At 33.5% G+C, this 18,659-nt stretch overlaps 1 protein-coding gene across 1 annotated transcript; it reads right to left on the bottom strand.

The window, feature by feature from the left end:
* Positions 1-201: 201 nt before the first annotated feature.
* On the bottom strand, positions 202-17,121 carry LTV1 (LTV1 ribosome biogenesis factor). The gene is made up of 5 exons (XM_072520626.1): positions 16,966-17,121; positions 16,569-16,914; positions 15,321-15,646; positions 7,328-7,627; positions 202-557 (listed from the first exon to the last, which is right to left on the bottom strand). The coding sequence occupies exons 1-5, from the start codon at positions 16,966-16,968 to the stop codon at positions 210-212; spliced, it is 1,323 nt and encodes a 440-aa protein (XP_072376727.1). The 5' UTR covers positions 16,969-17,121; the 3' UTR covers positions 202-209.
* Positions 17,122-18,659: the final 1,538 nt, after the last annotated feature.

Below are 18,659 nucleotides of genomic sequence, written 5' to 3'. Positions count from 1 at the left end.
TAAATAGGCAACAAATAGATTTTTGGAATATTGATATTGTAAGTATTAATTTTTTTAAGAAGTTTTTTTGTGATCCTGTAAAGTTTTAAAAAACGGAGTTAGCCGCTGTGCAAGTTAAGCCATCGCACTTTATCTTACTGACAATATGCGGTCCAACGACAAATAACAAATAAATCAATTATTGCGAGTAAAAAATAAAAATTCTTTACTTATAAAATTTTATTTCCCTGTACATTATTTCTATTATTAATTGCTATCTTAACCTGTCGCTTGGTTTCTTCTTTAAACGCTTCACTATTTAATTTCTTTTCTTCCCGTCTTTCCCGCCTATATTCTTTCAGTTTTTGCTTTCTTTCTTTTCTTTCTTCTGGCGTTTCGTTTTTGGAACGCATTGAATATAGGGACAGTTGCGAAACGGTGTGTTGATCCAATGGTGTTTTTGAGTCTAATCTGTCATTTTCTTCATTAAGTTTATTCAGAGCCTTAGATGTTAATGTGCTTGTATTGAAAACGTTGCTGGGAATACCAGTCTTCTTGTTTATTTTAATTTTTCCTGTCTGTAAAATAAATAAATTTAATACATAGAATTTACATAAACTAAATAATATTTAAAGTTAAAAATTTGTGTAACCTATATAGGTAAGTCTCGATGGGTCAAAGCAATCGAAGGATCTGAAAAGCAATTTTCAGAAATGGTAGTATAATGTATATCTTAGAACCAAATGTAATGAAAACCAGGAAAAATCTGAAAAAATATTTCAACTGAAAACCAAATAATAGACTTGGCGAAGAAGAGAAAAAAACTTTTTACCCTATATTTTAAACTTTTTTACATGCATCCATGTCTAAGGTAATCACAGGGCTAGACACATGAAATAGAAGAAAGAAAACAAAATTCTATAAAAACAAACCCATACAACGAAGTATATAAGGACCAGATGTTTGAAATTTGAAAAAAAATTAGAAAAAAGAAGAGAAGGAACCCTAATTTGACACATCGTGTATTGATGTCATAATCATACCCTACTGAGTATTGAACGGCAAGAAAAATATGAAATTTGAAAATAGGGATGTTCAATCACAAATTAAATCCCTAACTTGTAATCTCACATCTCTTATCTTAACTTCCTAGTTTCACTGTATATAATTGTAATAGATATCTATATCAATTGCTAAATTCTATTGCAATACTTCCTAGTTCAAATTGTATTTGTGTAAGCGTCTAGGTTCAAAGGTATAAGTTACAAAGTGCAATACAATGACTTTTTTACGAATTGACGTTTTATTTGTGAGCTTCTAAATTGGGGTTGAAATCCTTGTAATGTGTAGTCTAATTAAAATATTCACTTAATAAAGATCGTTAATGGGTGCATAATTATTTATTAGTTAACAATAAATTTTTATTTCATGACTTCGTATTTTTCCACATCGTCGATTGAGAAGTTAGGACATAAGAGCATTCGCAACTATATTCAAATTTATACATCGATTTTAAACATTGGTCCTTCGAACCGGATAAATTTATTTAAATTAGTAGACAAGATACTTCTGGTTGCAAAGATAAAAGAAGCATCAGCAAAGGTACTGAAAACATTACACGACAGTCTCCACGAATGTTTAGAAACGATTATTGACAGAGTCCTGGAGGCCTCTCATAGCAAGGATAAGCATGTTAAAGTGGGACCCGGAAACCAGGAGACTATATGAAACATCAATTCAAGATAGCAAGGACATTCCAATATATAAGTCAACATAGGAATTCCTGCAAAGAAGGTTCCAAACATTAGATATGTTGGAAACTGAAATGACAGGGGCAGACCATAGACAACAGGCAAAGAAGATAATAACCTGTGTGGTATGCCATGAAGAACATAAACGGTTCAAAATTAAGTTTTTAAGTCTGTAAGTACGAGAAAGAAACATAATTTTAAAGGAAAAGCAATGGGGCGATAGATGACTACTACACAAAAGTGGAATACCATATTATTCCTCTCATAAGTGTACAAAATGTAATGGGCAGCACTACTCATTGCTACTCATAGCAGAACGTCGGTATGACAACAGAAGGAATTTTGAAAACAAAAGACCACAAAATAGACCAAATTCTAGAGGGTGACAAGGTCAATATAATAATTGAAGGGATTCTGAAAACAGAGGGCCACAAAATATAAGAAAAACAGATAAAAAGAAGACAAATTTGACCCCCATGTATTTATGTTATACCATTCGAACACTTTTCGATGACTGGGATTCAAGAATAGCAAAGCGAGGGCGTAAAATTAAAAGATACGCAGACACCCTGATATTAGCTACATTTCAGAAAAAACTAGAACAGATCAGGCAGAAATTCAACAAGTCGACAATACGGGCTAACAATCAATGGAAACAAACAAATGTTAGTTAATTAATTGAGCTAGAAATAATCAAGCAGAAGTCATAAGCATAGCGGGATACGAAGTAGTGGGAAACTTTAACTACCTAGGATCGATAATAACAAATAATGGCGGGTGTAAAGAAGCAATAAGACAACTAACAATGGCTAGAGGTAAGCAACAGCAAAACTGACGAAAATCTGGAAAGCCACGAAACCTTGCATTGATGTGCACTGATATTCCCTGCAACATACACCTCTGAAACGTGGACCATAAGAACGCTGACACAAACAGAATCAACGCATTTGAGATGTGGGTATACTGAAGGATATTACGAATTTCATGGACAGCACATCGTACAAATGAGTCTGTACTTCAACAACGAAATATTAATATCAGATACATTATAAAAATAAACAGAAATGTTCTGAGGTACTTTAAACATATCACTAGAACGAAATAGTGCATAAAGACTGATCGTCTAAGGTATAGTGAGAGCATAAGATCAAGAGACAGATCTCCTTCACGTTGGTCTAATCAAATTAAAGAATTCACAGAATTCTCCCTTCAAAACATATGAATATAGTGTTGAATGGTCAATCACAAACAATCAAACACCATGACGTCACCATATCCTTATGGATAACGGATTAAGGAGGAGTATTTACATCCCAAAACAAAACAACTGACTGAATATTGAAATGTGCGACTGAATTCTAAAGGGTCCAACTCTGTAACTCTGTTGAGCTTTGGTGTATTCATAGAAAAAAATGGAAGAAGTATGAAAACGGATATTATGAGAGAAGAAGATTTTAAAAAATGGATATTATGAGAGAAGAAGACTTTTAAGATTCTAGGAAATTTGGTCCAAAAGTCATCGCAGGCAGAAAAAAAGACCGACACAACGCCACATTTTCAAGAAAAACCTGAGTGTTTAATAAAAGAAATGTAACGATAATCAAATATAGTAAATAAAGCTCTGGCATACGTTAATCTCTACTGACAGAGTGTAGAGTGTTTTGTGGATTCTCAATCTCTATTGACAGAGTGTAGAGTGTTTTGTGGGCGGGTAAATGCCTTTATAACTGGACTATTGTCCAGGGCTGCTCCAGGAGTCAAGAAAATACTAGCTCGTTGACATTTGACCAGTATATACCTTACCGATAAGTTGGTGGTTGATGAGGAAGTGCTTACCCATAAGGAAGCTTGCCTTAATTGGCCGGCCAAAAGGATGATAACCACAGGAAAATCTACCTCTACCCAGTGGTGGAATAGTATGTGCCGAAGCTGTGGCGAAGCGAAAAAACTAGTAGTGTGCGAGTTAAGAGATTACTTAACTGCTACTGTCAAACGAGTTGCCTACTACGTCGACTTCCACTATCAAATCAAATCCAGGTGTAATTAGCCTCTTTCTGCCAAGCGCTACTCTTCCACCCATTACCTTCTTGTACAAATAAACAAAACAAACAAGGAACAGGAACAAGGCAGCGTCAGTTGCACCGGAAAATATAGAACTGAAGATTTAGGAGGAACTATAAAAAAGTAGTCAGTACAATTTACTTATTTTCTTCTTATATTTCTTATTTCGTGTGACATCCAGTATTCGCCTACTTCTCTACAGTCCTTCCTCCGATATTATTTTTATGACTATTTTACAAATTTCTATAGTAATAAAAAATACTTTAGTCCTAGATATTTATTTTGAAATACTCTAAATACTTTATCTTCCGGCTACTCCGGTTTGAATTCAACCTTTGTGGACTGTAATCACGAAAACAATCAGTTCAAGTTAGGTACATTTTTTCGCCAATATAATACCTAAATTTTTATCTTAAATATAATATCTTTTATTTTTGTATTTCTTGTTTCTTCTGGGTCTTAATTTCGTCTGGTACTCTGCAATTTTCGCCAACAACAGTTCTAACTTCGACTGGTGCTCTACGAATTTTCACCGCCTATGTTTTTAATTTTGACCGCTTTTCTGCAAAGTTTTACCGCCAACTATTTTAATTTCGATCGGAGCTTCACGAATTTTCACCAACTTTCTTAATTTTAACTGGTAACCTACCAAATCGCAGCCAACAATCTTAATTTCGACTGGTAAACTAACGAATTCTCATTACATTTCAGACTACGCTAATTCGATTACTGAAATAGCCATTTGTGAACCTTCTTTGGACTTCAGAATGAGTAATATTTATGCAGTAAAGAAGTATTTTCTATCTTCTTTATTTGAGTTTTAAGTTTTTATTAGCGACTATGAAGCTGGACGCAATCACTTATATAATACTCAATAGATATTTTCTTTGCACTTTGTACAGTCTCTTAAGTTTAATCATGATTAATAGTTAATTCTATTAGCTAAACATTCATTTTACATCTTTTGCTTTTTATAAACATGTAAAACTTTGCTATTTTTTTATCCCTTCTTCTTCTTCTTAACATGCCATACACCAAAGTGCGTAGGAGACTATCTCATTACTAGAATTCTGTTCTTGGCGGCGTGACACAGCTTGCCTGTATTGTGTATTCCTGTCCATTCTTTAATATTCCTTAACCAGGATAATTGTTTGCGGCCGGCTCCTCTCCTACCTTCGATCTTCCCTTGTAGGATTAACTGTGGTATTTCATGATTTCATTGATTTTTATTATTTTTTATCCCATACTGTTTTATTTGGAAATATAAATTTTTTATAGGGGATTTCACTATATTAAGTGTACTTTTTTTATACAGAGAATTACATAATCTTTTGATTATTATTTGTGCTTTTCTACACCTGTTACAAGATTTATATAGATATACCTATACATAGGCTAACTAAAAGACAAGATATAAATATTATAATGGGCGATTTTAATGCTAAAGTGGGCCAAGGAGAAGTGGAGAATTGCGTGGCGCGATATGGACTCGGAGAGGAATGAACGTGGCGATAGCCTTGTCGATTTCTGTGTCAATGAGGCACTCATAATTACAAATACCTTGTTCAAACTTCCTAAACGTAGACTATATACATGGAGGTCACCAGCTGACAATAACAACAAAATAGTCAGAAATCAAATAGGTTATATTATCGTCAACAGAAGATATAGAAATTCTATAATATCATCTAAAACTTATCCAGGAGCGGACATATCCTCCGATCACAACCGGTTGTTTTGTGGATGAGAGTGAAACTAAAGAAGGTCAACAGCGCTAGCACCAAGAAAATCATGGATACAAGACGTCTCAAACAAGACAACACATATGCGGAAACGAAATTTAAAATAAACGAGAACTTAAGGAAAGTCAAAGAAGATAATGCGGAAACTCTAACTATTGACCAAAAATGGGGAAAAATTCAACATGTCCTTATGTCAGTTGGAAAAGAAACCCTCAAACCACTTGGAGAAAAAACAAAACCTCAGATGACAGTAGAACTTCTTGAACTTATTGAAGAACGAAGAAAACATAAAGCAAAGGACCTGAATAAATACAAAGAAATTCAGAAAAACATCAGAAAGAAAATTCGAGAGGCAAAAGAGAGGTGGTTCTCCGACAGATGCAAGGAAATAGAAGATCTGGAAAAAAAAAGTATGATAGCTTTAATTTACACAAAAAAATCAAAGAAGTGACAGGTTCTAGAAAACGCACAAGAACGAATATACTTAAAAATGATAAAGGGATATTATTACTGATATGAAGGAGAGATTATGTCACTGGACCAATTACATCCAACAACTATTTAGACTGCCACAATCCCCAGACAATGGCTGCAATCGACATTTGTAGCAATTCCCAAAAAGCCAAGTGCAACAACTTGCTCAGATCACAGAACAATAGCTTTAATGAGTCACACACTTAAAACATTTTTGAAAATAATTCACAGCAGAATTGTTAAAACTCTTGAATATGAAATTAGTGCACACAATTTGGCTTTAGAAATGGTATGAGTACAAGAGATGCTTTGTTCGGCTTGAATGTGCTGGCTCAGAGATGCGTGGACATGAATCAGGACATGTACTTATGTTTTGTAGACTTTTAAAAGGCATTTGATAAGGTTCAACATAAAAAGCTTGTAGATATATTAAAAAGCAAAAATATTGACAGTCGTGATATGAAAATTATATCTAATTTATATTGGAATCAAACTGCCAAGGTAAGAGTTGACAACCAGTACACCCAAAATATCAAACTACAGAGAGGAGTCCGCCAGGGTTGCGTGCTGTCCCCACTACTTTTCAATGTCTACAGTGAAGCGATATTTCAAAAAGTGCTCTCAGACTCAATAGAAGGTATATCTATCAGTGGAGAAGTTTTGAATAACTTACGTTGTGCAGACGATACAATAATAATGACGGATAACAACAATGATTTACAGAACGTAATGCAACGCCTTAATGAACGCTATCATGAGTACGGACTGAAGATAAATTTAAAGAAAACTAAATGCATGATCATGACTAAATCTGCACATGCAAATATCCAACTTACTATTGAAGATACTGCAATTGAGAGTGTTAATAACTATAAATACTTAGGAACATGGATAACATCAGATGTAGACCAAACCAAAGAAATTAGGACACGCATTGAAATAGCACGTGCATCATTCATCAAACTTAAAAAGTTTCTTTGTTGTAGGGATATAAGGTTAGAACTACGCCTGAGAATGCTTCGATGTTACGTGTTCTCTACTCTTCTTTATGACTTGGAAGCGTGGACACTAAAACAAGTCCATCTGAATAAGTTGGCCGCCTTTGAATTTTAGTGTTCTACGTTCAGAAGAATCCTACGAATATCATGGACTCAAAGAATGTCAAACGTGGAAGTATCCATTAAGACGAAAAATGATGAAATTACATAATTCTGCAGTCGTATAGAAAGAACGACAATCTATACCTAGATGAAAGAGAAAGATAAAATGAATAAATTGAGATGTTTTTTTTATTGTAATGTATTTAGATATAGCTATTACCTTTGGCTCCGAGATCAACTTTGGATGATTATAAATATTAGAATATGTACTCAGAATACTCTCACAGTCCCACTTTTCCTTTGGATGTTCAACAACTTCTACAAATTCTTCTTCATCGGGGTGTATTTCAAGTTGTTTCTTAATTTTATTCGCTACATCTTTCTTTTCTGATTCTTCATTAGTTTGTGACTTTTGAAAATCGTTTACACAACGCTGTAAAATATCATCTGCCGATACGTCTCCTTCAATTTCTTCACAATCTAAAGCCCCTATTTCATTTTCATCATAGCCAACGAACATCTAAAAAAGAAGAGCACAAATTAGTGGCGTTAGCCACTTAGTATGAAGTTCACGTATATACATTTAGTTATTCCCTTTTTTATTAAATCTGTTGTTAATTTCAATCAAAACTAACAAACCGAAATATACTTATATTATTATAATTTTAATATTAATAGTGTCAAAGCTCTCCACATTTGTACTCTTAGAATTATCTTGGAAAAAGCAAATGAATGGAAAGAAGATATAGATGTAAGTTCTATCGACATTGAAAAGGCCTTCGACCGTGTAAATGGGGTAAATATGTTTAAAATCTTAAGACTATATGGTATACCAAAAAAAATAATTAACTTTTATATGAAGGATACAAAGCTAACCTGGAACACTCAGGAGAAATAACAGATGAAACAGTGTTAGAAATTGTAGTCAAACAGGAGTGCGTGCTGTCCCCTACCCTATTCCTTATTATGATACAGTAGGCGCCAGTTACGAAGATTAAGCGCAAATCCTTATTTTCGTACCGATTCGACCCGAGCGCCTTGTTTACATATTTATCCTCGCTGTTAGTAGCGCAGCGGTAACTATTCGATGCCGATAATTATATAAAAAGCATAATCCCGCCACTGTCCACCTCTTCGGATCCAGTCGGCACACGCCACATGTGCAAGGTTTAATCTTCCTATGTCGAGTTTGCAGTAGATGAAATTTAATCTATAAGCATAGATTGGATAATGAGAAAAGTAACTGATCGACCGGGCATCAGATAGCACTTATTCAAACAAAAGAGGACATCTGCCGGCAAACAAAAATTCAGTACTTCGACTTGATTGGACTGGAAAAAAAATAATAACCACCCAAGGAATAAAAGAATGATAAGGGGTACGGAAGTAGATAAGTTTTATTTAAAAATCCTTTATAAAAGGTATATAATTAATTTTACCATTTAACTTTTATGTACCAAATGTTAATGTAAAACATATAGGGCCTTATCAATATTTCATTTTTTATCCATGTTACTTTAGGTACATGTATTGATGCTTGCCTACTTCAGATTCAAAAGCTTTTTAAAGTCAATACATACATACTTCGTTTTACAATATTTAAACATAATTTTCAGGGTACATTATACTTCAACCCCAACATTTTGATGTTTGCTACTCTTACAAGTAACAATAAATAAAAAATTAAACATATTCATTTAACTCATTGTTGGATTTTTATTTTCGACAATTGTCTAAAAAGTTTTGTATATGAAATATTTCTTATATTGATGATGATGTGGTGAAATAATCCACATCACAATTATTATTTTTTAGTAGATAATACCTGAAGAATTTAGTGTCAAACACGATGAACTTTGACCAAACTAATACTTTAGTTAAGTGTAATGATCGCCAGTAGGAACATCACTTCAATGCAGTAGCGCACCTAGAATTTGCCTCTGGGGGGGGGGGGGTTTGGTTGGTCACCGAAATTTTTTTTATGGTGTTACCTCCATTTTAAGTCCTTAAAATGTGTCAGTAACAGTGTCGGAATAGGGGCCTGGGGGGGGGGGGGGGTTAACCCCCAAAATCCCCCCCTGGGTGCGCCACTGCTTCAATGGTAGTTATGGTTGATTCACTGAGCTTGGAAATATTTTGAAAGAGTTATTATCGGAAACATACAACATAAAAATTCCTACAGCACATTATTCTTGGCTCAAATTAACTTACTGCAGACTTATTTAAATGGATGTGTATATTTATTAATTTTGATAAAACTACTATTACAATTAGTATTGTCTGTGAGCATGTGAACTTTGTTAAAAAGTTACTTCCAGTCGAATTCAAAATTTGACCAACAGAGCACTAAATGAATGAAGAAGAAATACTTGAATAGATTAGATTTTTTTCAACAAATGCAATGTCTAACGTTAAAGGAATGAGACTCAATGCAATGTCACTCATATTCATAGACACTACGTCCCTCCATACAGAATTTAATTTATCCACTTGTTGCACTTCTCTTATGCAAAATCTATATTGTTTTATTAAAACTTCGGTTCTAAACTTATTATTTAATATACTATTAATAAACTTTATAATAGGAAAGGAGAGGAAGGGGTTGATATTTTATGGCAAATGATGAGTAGGATACATGAGAAAAAAAAGGATGCCCAATGCATGGAGAGTGTGATGGTATCATTGTATAAAGATAAAGGGAACATTCAGGACTGTAAACTGAAGAGAATGTCGAACACAATGAAAATCTGGGAGAGAAAAGTAGAGCAAAGATTAAGGAGAGAGACATCAATAGGAGGTCAGTTTCTGTTTATGCCATGAAGGAGCTACAGCTACAGAAAAGAGAGCTACATTTTTTATTTATAGATTTTGAGAAGGCGTATGACACAATTTCTAGACAAGAGCTATGGGGACAGAGATATTTGAGAGAGAAATGGGTTCCTGAGAAGTATGGAAGGCTCGTGAAGGAGATGTATGAGGGAGTGTACACCAAAGTACGGACTCGTGTCGGATTGACCGAAAGTTTTCCAGTGACAGTTAATTAGCATCAAGGCTTTTCACTGAGTCCCTACCTGTTTAATCTTGTTATGGATGTACTGACAGAAAAAGTAAGAGAGGGGGCTCCTTGGTCAGTGCTCTTTGCTGATGATATCGTAGTAGAAGAAAGCAAAGAAATGTTGTATTGGAGTATTGCAGAAGCGCTATTGAAGAGGAAGGACTTAGGGTAAGCAATCGAAAACGGAATATATGTGGTTGGGGACATAGAATTGGCAAGAGAAAAACTAAGACAAGTAGGAGAATTTAAACACCTTTGTTCCTACATAACGGAAAATGGCACACCGTATCGAGAAATTGCCCACAGGATATAGACTGGTTAGTTTAACTGGAAGCGAATGAGCGGGGTACTTTGTGATCGAAAAATCGGGAAAGTGGCCTTTAAAGAAGATTCGGAAAAAGAACATGGAGGTGGCTAAAATGAAAATGTTATGGTGGATGTTTGGTAAATCAAGAAGGGACAGGATCAGGAAGGGCTGATTCATGGTCCCGTCAGGAATCAGTCGTTCCTTACCGGACCAAGGAAACGGACGGGGTGACTATAGTCTCAAAAAAACTATGTGGCACGAAGGATAGAGCTGTTAAGTTATGGAAGGAGAAGATGGAAGGACTGTGTGGCAGAGGAATTGAGAGGAAAGGTTTAGGTCAGGGCTTCCCAAACTGTGCGTTGTCCCAGGGGCGTCGCGCGTCATCGCGGACTTCTAATACAGAAAATATATTTATTTGATTTTAAATGAGTATAAAATATATTTATTAATAAATAAATCAGATAAAAAATATAAAATCGAAGTCGATACACCCTTGAATTATCCGAAAAAAATTGTTCAATCCGAAAATGATCCCACTGGAGTCGAGTGAGCGCCGGGCGCATTCGCCGGTCGGCTCCCCCCCCCCGTGTTCCCTGCTGTCGCGCATGTTATGTGATTTAGTCAAGCTTTTGTTTTGTTTTTACGCACGCGGAGTTTTTTGCTATCAATAATGGATACTTATATGAATAGAAAACGAAGTGAAGAATCAGGCGAGGGCAGTTAATGTTAATTTAAGTAAAAAGACGAAATATTGGAAATATGACGACCAATATTTGGGTTTTGGATTTACCTACGTTACTAAAGGTAATGTAGAACTTCCACAACGTGTTGTTTGTTACAAAGTGTTGGCGACTGAAAGTATGTTTCCTAATAACCTAAAATGTCATTTGGAATCAACTCAGTCATTTACAAGGTAAGCCAAGAGACTTTTTTGTAAGAAAATTGCGAGAGCTAAAACATCAGTCCACTGATGATGAACTGATCGTACCTGCAGCGGTTGATATGGTAACAGTGATGATTGGAGAATCGGCAGCTAAAGAAATAAAAAATGTACCTCTTTCAAACAATACGGTTAGTCGCCGTATTCACGACATGGCAGAAGATATGAATGAGCAGATTGTGGGGAAACTTTCAGGTTTATTTGCCATTCAACTGGACGAGGCGACTGATATGTAATGATGATGCTCAATTGATATGTTATGTACGGTACATACACGAAACAAATATATGTGAGGATTTGTTATTTTGCAGAAAAAATATGTGAAAGTTGTAAAGCTACTGATTTATTCGAGATTTTAAACTCATATATGACTGAAAATAATATTAACTGGAACAACTGTGTAGGCGTGTGTACCGTCCAGACATCCCGAGCGATGTCTGGACAGTATGGAGGATTACATGGATACATTTTGTCATACATAGAGAGGCCTTAGCAGCAAAGAACGTTACACCTGAATTAAGTGTTGTGATTGATAGAATTATTAAAGTGGTGAACCACATTAAAACACGACCCGTGAAATCAAGACTTTTCTATAAACTTTGTGAAGAAATGGGGACCGAGCACACCTCTATAATTTATTATTGCAATTCTCATTGGCAACGTACTCGCACGTGTATACGAATTAAGATACGAATTTTACTCGTATCTACATACAAAATCTCATGAAGATGCGCAGCACTTTATTAATTCAAAGTTTATAATAAAATTAGCATACCTCTGTGACATATTTAACAAATTAAATGATCTTAATAAGTCTTTGCAGGGAAGCAATACTCATATCCTGCAATTGGCAGATAAAATTACTGGGTTTCAGAAGAAGTTGCTCTTATGGAAGAGAAAATTAGTAGATCAAGAAATTGACGGGTTCCTTGCTTTACAAGGTATTCTACGAGAAAAATCGAGAGAAATCCTTGATCCCTCTTTAAAAAATATGTTTACACAACACATGTTATCATTGAGCGAACACTTTGAGAAATATTTTTCTGAAGATATGGAGCAATATGACTGGGTCAGAAACCCTTTTCTGTCATCCACGCCATCGACACTTTCAATAGAGAAAGAAAAACAACTGACAGAATTGTCCTGTGATTCCAGCCTAAAGCTTCAATACGACAAGGACAAACTGTTTGAATTTTGGTGCTCACTTTCTCATGAATATCATGCCATCAGCACTGCTGCATTAAAGGTTTTATTACCATTTGCGACTTCGTACTTGTGCAAAACGGGCTTTTCTGCAGTTGCAGTAATTAAAAACAAGTACAGGTCAAACATAAACTTAGAAAATGAAATGAGGGTGGCAATTTCCAAGCTGGAGCCCCGGTTTCATAAGCTGTGCTCAAAAAAGCAAGCACATCCCTCACATTAACCAACCAGTTATATGAGCAAATATCCCTTGTCATTTTTGTGCCTGTTTTGATTTCGTTCTTAATTTCTAATAAAAAAATATAAATATTTAAATAGTGTTTTGTTATAACTAACCTGTTTCTAGACTAGTACTAAAATTGGTAAGTATTATTGGGGGTTGGGTTGAGGGGCGTCGCAAAAAAATAGCGAAGTCCCAAGAGCGTCAAGATACGAATAAGTTTGAAAAGCCCTTCGTTTAGGTGAATGAGTGGCAACGAAGAGTAAATAATAGTGACCCCTAAAAAAGGAAAAGCTGAGAAGAAGAAAAGGAATAAACTTTAGAATAATATTTTATAATAATATAATAATAACACCGCTTAAACTAAGGAAACCAGAAATGAGAATAAACCATCTTTGTGAGGACTGAAAAATATGCACCTGGATGAATAAACTTCTAAATGACTTTGTTCTTTGTTTATAAAAAAAATAGGGTATACCTGACAGTACCTCGATACATATTTTTCATTAACTATCTTTTTCTAGACTGTGATGTTAATATCGATAGTATGAGCTCTAACAACTATATGTTGGAACAAGCAGTTATTTTGCGAATAAAATGCCAATTTACCGAAATTCTTTAATTTAAATTTTTTTAAATTGTAATTATGAAATTAACAACATTTTTATGATGTATGCAATTATTAACAACCGTCAGTTTTATTACGAGTAAAATACAATAATAGCACATGGAAAATCTACTGATCCAAAAGTGAAATAAATTATTATTCATAAGTACCATAAAGAGAAAACAATGCGTGAAATTTCCAGTGAATTGACTGTAGCAACAACTACTGTGTTTAATATAATTAAGAAATATGGTGAAACTTCCAGTATTCATGTTCATGGCAAAAGCTCAGGCCATCAGGTGCATCAAGCTCAGGAGAAAGAAATATACTATGAGAAGTAATTGCTAGGTACAATAAAGCAACTTTGATGAATGTTTCCAGAGAATGCTGTCGCAAATATATCCACAACAGCGGTCTCGTTTTTCATAAGGTATGTTTGATAAATTCTTCTTTGCGATAAAAATTTTCTAGTTTTTGATTTATTTGAGTAGGCCAAAGAAAAACCAAAAAGGAATGGTTACATTTGGGCTAAATCAAAACTTTCGTGGACCAAACATAACTTTGACAAATATGTCTATAGCAATGAAAGCAAATTTGATGTCTGTGTGGGAGATTACCGAAAGCGTGTGATTCAGAAAAAAACAGAAGCATTCCATAAGGATTGTCTCAAAAGGACTGTAAAGTTTCCGCAGGGCATCATGGTGTGGGGTTGTATATTGACCAAAGGGTTGGGAACTTTACATTTTATTGAAGGCATAGTAAATGCAGCCAAATATTAAGATATCCTTGAATGTTGGTTTTTACCAAGTGCAGCAAAGTTATAACCATCCGTAGATTTAATTTTTTAGCCATAAGGCTAAATCTACTAAAAAATGGATGGGAGAACATATTAAAGTTTTGTCACATCCTTCTAGCAGTCCAATAGACACTTTAGCACATGCCTAAGAAATAACCACTGTGTACTTTGCCACAACTATGTGCTAAGTTGCAAAAAATGTGGTATAGTTTCACCCCTGAATTCTGTCAAAGCCTAGTTGATACAATGCCTAGAGTTCAGGTGGTTATTCAAGCTAAGGACGGCGTTATGCCTTATCAATTTTTATTTTAATTTGTTAAAAGCCTCTTCTTCCAATATTTAGTTGTCAGAATTTTTCGATTATCAAACAATTAATTAAATAGTAATCAAACTGTAAAAATAATTCCATACACCATAACAAATGTTATTAATTTCATATTTACAATTTAAAATAATTGAAATAAAAGAATTTTGGTAAATTGGCATTTTATTAGCAAAATATCTGCTTGTTCTATATGGTTGTTAGGGCTCATAGAATTTCTATTATTAAGAGTTGTTGAATATGGTGTTTCTGTGGGAAGTAAAACAGGTAGGAATAACTAAGAACAGCTGGGTGTAAGATAGTTATGCTAATATGTTTCTAAAGGAGATTTTTTCCCAATATAAAAACATATAAACAAATATAATTAAGAAAGTAGTTACTTTGGTAAATAAAAAGAACGGGAATAAACCAGTATTTGACAATAAGTAAAACTAATAATACACAAGTTTACTCTATCATATTGACCATGACCAGATGTTTATAATCTCACAGATACATGGTTACATTAGACAAATAAACTCTTTAGTTTACTTCTTTCCGCCTAAAAGACAAAACACTAAACCAATGGTCAAAGGTGACAGTATTCATACTTAGAGGCCATAAACAGCTTATTTCTGATTTAAATAATTATCAAGCAAATGTTTTTGCATTTTACAATGTTATTTATTTTTTTAAAAGGCATTACAAATATTCAGTTTTTTAAACAAAATTCACTTAGGATTATTTATTTAGCCAACCTAATTTAACATTAGATGTAACAAACCTTTTCAAACCGCTCATCTAACAAACTAAGTTGGTCATTTCTTCTAATAACCGAACTAGTAACTGAGTAATTTGTAAATCTGGATTTAGTTTCTTCTTTTTCAAATGATGCATCAGACCCTAGAAGAGAATTAACTTCATCCAGATCTTCAGAGTTGTAACCAGACATATTGTCATCATATTCATCATCATCTTCATTCATATGGCCTGAACCAACAGCATTAGCTAATTCGATAAAGTTGTCTTCAAGTTGGTTTTCAGGATCTGAGTAATCAAAGTCCTCATCCATAGCAGCTACTACATCTGGATCCAAATGGAGCTGGGGACCTAAAAAATGTATTATAATTTTTTTTATTAGAAATAATAAAATTGTATAAGATAGAACAGCATTAATTACATATTTACAAAAATGAGACATCTAAAAACTTTTCTGATTTTTAATACAATCATGTGTTCTACAGTTATTAATTATAAACAAACAAAATTGTCTATGCTATTTACACAGGAGTTCATTTTGAAAATATGTTTACATCTTATTACAATAGAAAGAAGTATTTGGAATAGGGATGTGGATATTATGGTAAAAAATATCTTAAAATGTATTTGTTATCTCATATTTATGTTTCCTTATTCTTCTTCATTTATAAAGATAAACTAATCTCATGTGTTTATGGAGAGGTGGAACTATACTTCTATCAAATTAAAATATATATTTTAATGAAAAAAACATGGGAAAAATTGAGCCGAAAAATAATATTATAGTGAAAGAATTACAAATAGATACAACAATAACAATGAGCTACAAATTGCAATACCAATTTCATTATTAACAAGGCCAGGGTGCAAGTGAAATTAAAGAATGTGAGTAAAATATTATATGATAAAATATGTTATACAGCTGACATTTTAGCAGAAAATCAGTGTTATTCAAAAACCAATACAATAGAATTTAAGGAGCTGGAGTATCTGATAAGACTTTTAACTGCTTAACCATCTGAAGAATGAGAGAAATGAGAATGCTACTCATTAGGCTTTTTCATCAAATGAGCAAAAGTCATTTGTAACAGCTCTTGAAGACTGTTTATATCAGTTTATTAAACAACAAAAGAGCTTGAAATAGAAAAGGTATACATTTTACATGATTTCTGATACAAAACGGAATACATACATACATTAAATGAGTTAAATAATCTAAAATTCGCAGCTCTAGTACAACCAGTTAGACTTACACAAGTTAAACATTATTTACCTGATACAGGAGCTGCCTTTCCTAGCATACCAACCTCTTCCTCGACCTCGGATGGGAACACCGTTGTTGGTAATTTAAACTTTACCTTCAATTCCTTCACTTTTTCTTGATCTTCGCCATCTGACTCTTCCATATCATCGCTAAAGTCTTCATCATCATCCCCTTCATCTATAATTGACTCTGCCTTTTGTTTCTTTTTAAACAAGTCGTCAGTATTTTTCTGCTTGCCTTTAATTGGCAAAAGTACTCTTTGGGGTGCATCTTCGTCTGCTATTAAAGGGTCTTGTTGACTTCTGTGTACCAGTTGGAAAGTAACAGCTTTTTGTTTATCAATCTTATGTTTCGGCTAAAAATGTTTTTATTAATAATAATAAAACCATATTATAATAAATCTTACCATTTTGGTTAATAACTTTGTTATTTTGTTATTAACTTTGACAGCAGGCAGAACTAAAAGAACGTGTTTTGGACATTTCTGATATAGGTTAAAACTAAATGTCGGTTGTCAAGTTAGAAAAACACATGTTTTGGTATACTGGGAAAATAATCATAAACGTAACAAAAAGTCATTATAAAATTTCGAAAAAATATTAATTTTTGTAATATAAAAAGACCAATTAGAATATTTATTAGAGATACTAAGGTTGAATACAAAAATAAGCTTTATATCAAACAACTAATAAACAATACCACATTTAAAACAATTAATACAAAATTAAATTGGGACGCTCATGAAATATCGGGTAATCTCGCGAGCAAAATAAATTTTTATTATAAAAATGAAAAGTAAATAATTGATGAGAATTGAGAATGTTTTGTGATGTTTTGTAAAAGGCTGAATTCAAAATTCGTATTCATTCACAAGCTGAGACCAATCATTAATTAAATTTACGATGACTAATTACTACTATCTTGATATTTCTTTGTAAGTAGATATTAATGTATATTTAATTATATTTTAAGGATACTCATTTAGTCAGATAGGTATGAACTTTCTACATATTATAGAAAAATACACTTTGGTGTATAATATTATACTAATATATTTTTATATATTGATTCCAGAGTTTTTCCCTATGCTAGTGACCTAGAAATAACACCAGTGTATTTTAAAAAGTCAGTGATGGATGCTGGGAATCAACTGTTTGGAGAAACTTTTACCAGTGTGGATGTAGATCTCTTAAAATACAATGAAAAGGAGAAAAGAGCAGTTTTAAGAGTGCCACAATCACATTATGTAAAACTAAGAAGTAGTCTCAGTTTCGTTCATACATATGGAGATGAAAAATGTTATTTTAGGGTTCATAAGGCTTCTCCATTATTATTGTCTTTGCAAGGAGATAGCAGAAATTGTGTATTTTAATTGATTACATGTTATACATAAACCGAAAAGACTGAATAGTGTTTGCATTTGTTAACAATATCAAATTGCCAAATTTTCTTTAATAAATATTTGTATACATAAAAATATAAAATATTTTTAACAATGATTGATAGCCTATGTCTATTCAAAAGCTCTTATCAGTGGAAATTGAATTTGTAAATAGATCAATGGATACAATCACATAGTAAATGATGGAATGTCATTTTCCAAGAAAGTAACATTACATAAAATTTAGAAATTAAAAGTTTGAAACAGAGAATATTAGATATTGCATTCTTGCAACCTCTTACTTGCTCATTGAATTCTAATTCCTAGTTGGGCTTTGTAGACTTGTTGTAGATGGGAAAGGGCATCTCCATGGCGTTTTTCTAGTCAATTGAACAAGATCTGGTAACATTTTTCTTGATCCTTAGGAATCGATCTTAGGATATCCGCAGCATCACCTTGTAAAGCAGCAGTCAAGGAAACAGCTTTTTCTTGTTCTGTCCAATAATTGGCTGTCGCAATAGCTTTAAATTGTCCAAAGGTATATACCAAGAAGACTTTCCATCAAATGGTGGCAATTTGAATCTCATATGATGTGTCATTTCATCTCTCGGTGATTCTTCTTTCACTACAGAATCTAAAACTACTGCATTAACTAGCAGTAGCACTTTTGTATTGTTTGTCATGCTCTCTAATTGTTTGACCTTCTCTTCTATGTTGTT

The sequence above is a fragment of the Diabrotica undecimpunctata genome, chromosome 1 (assembly GCF_040954645.1).
Source record: "Diabrotica undecimpunctata isolate CICGRU chromosome 1, icDiaUnde3, whole genome shotgun sequence".
Taxonomy (NCBI): domain Eukaryota; kingdom Metazoa; phylum Arthropoda; class Insecta; order Coleoptera; family Chrysomelidae; genus Diabrotica; species Diabrotica undecimpunctata.
The sequence above is the reverse complement of the archived record's forward strand: the minus strand, read 5'-3'. Positions and strand labels throughout refer to the sequence as shown.

Bases quoted from the DNA above. Each gene is read 5' to 3' on its own strand.
- LTV1 (XM_072520626.1), bottom strand. The intron at 15,647-16,568 runs GTAAATAATGTT...TACATTTTTTAG, and splicing joins AAAGGCAGCTCCTGTATCAG to GTCCCCAGCTCCATTTGGAT. The intron at 558-7,327 runs GTAATAGCTATA...TTTATTTTACAG, and splicing joins AGTTGATCTCGGAGCCAAAG to ACAGGAAAAATTAAAATAAA.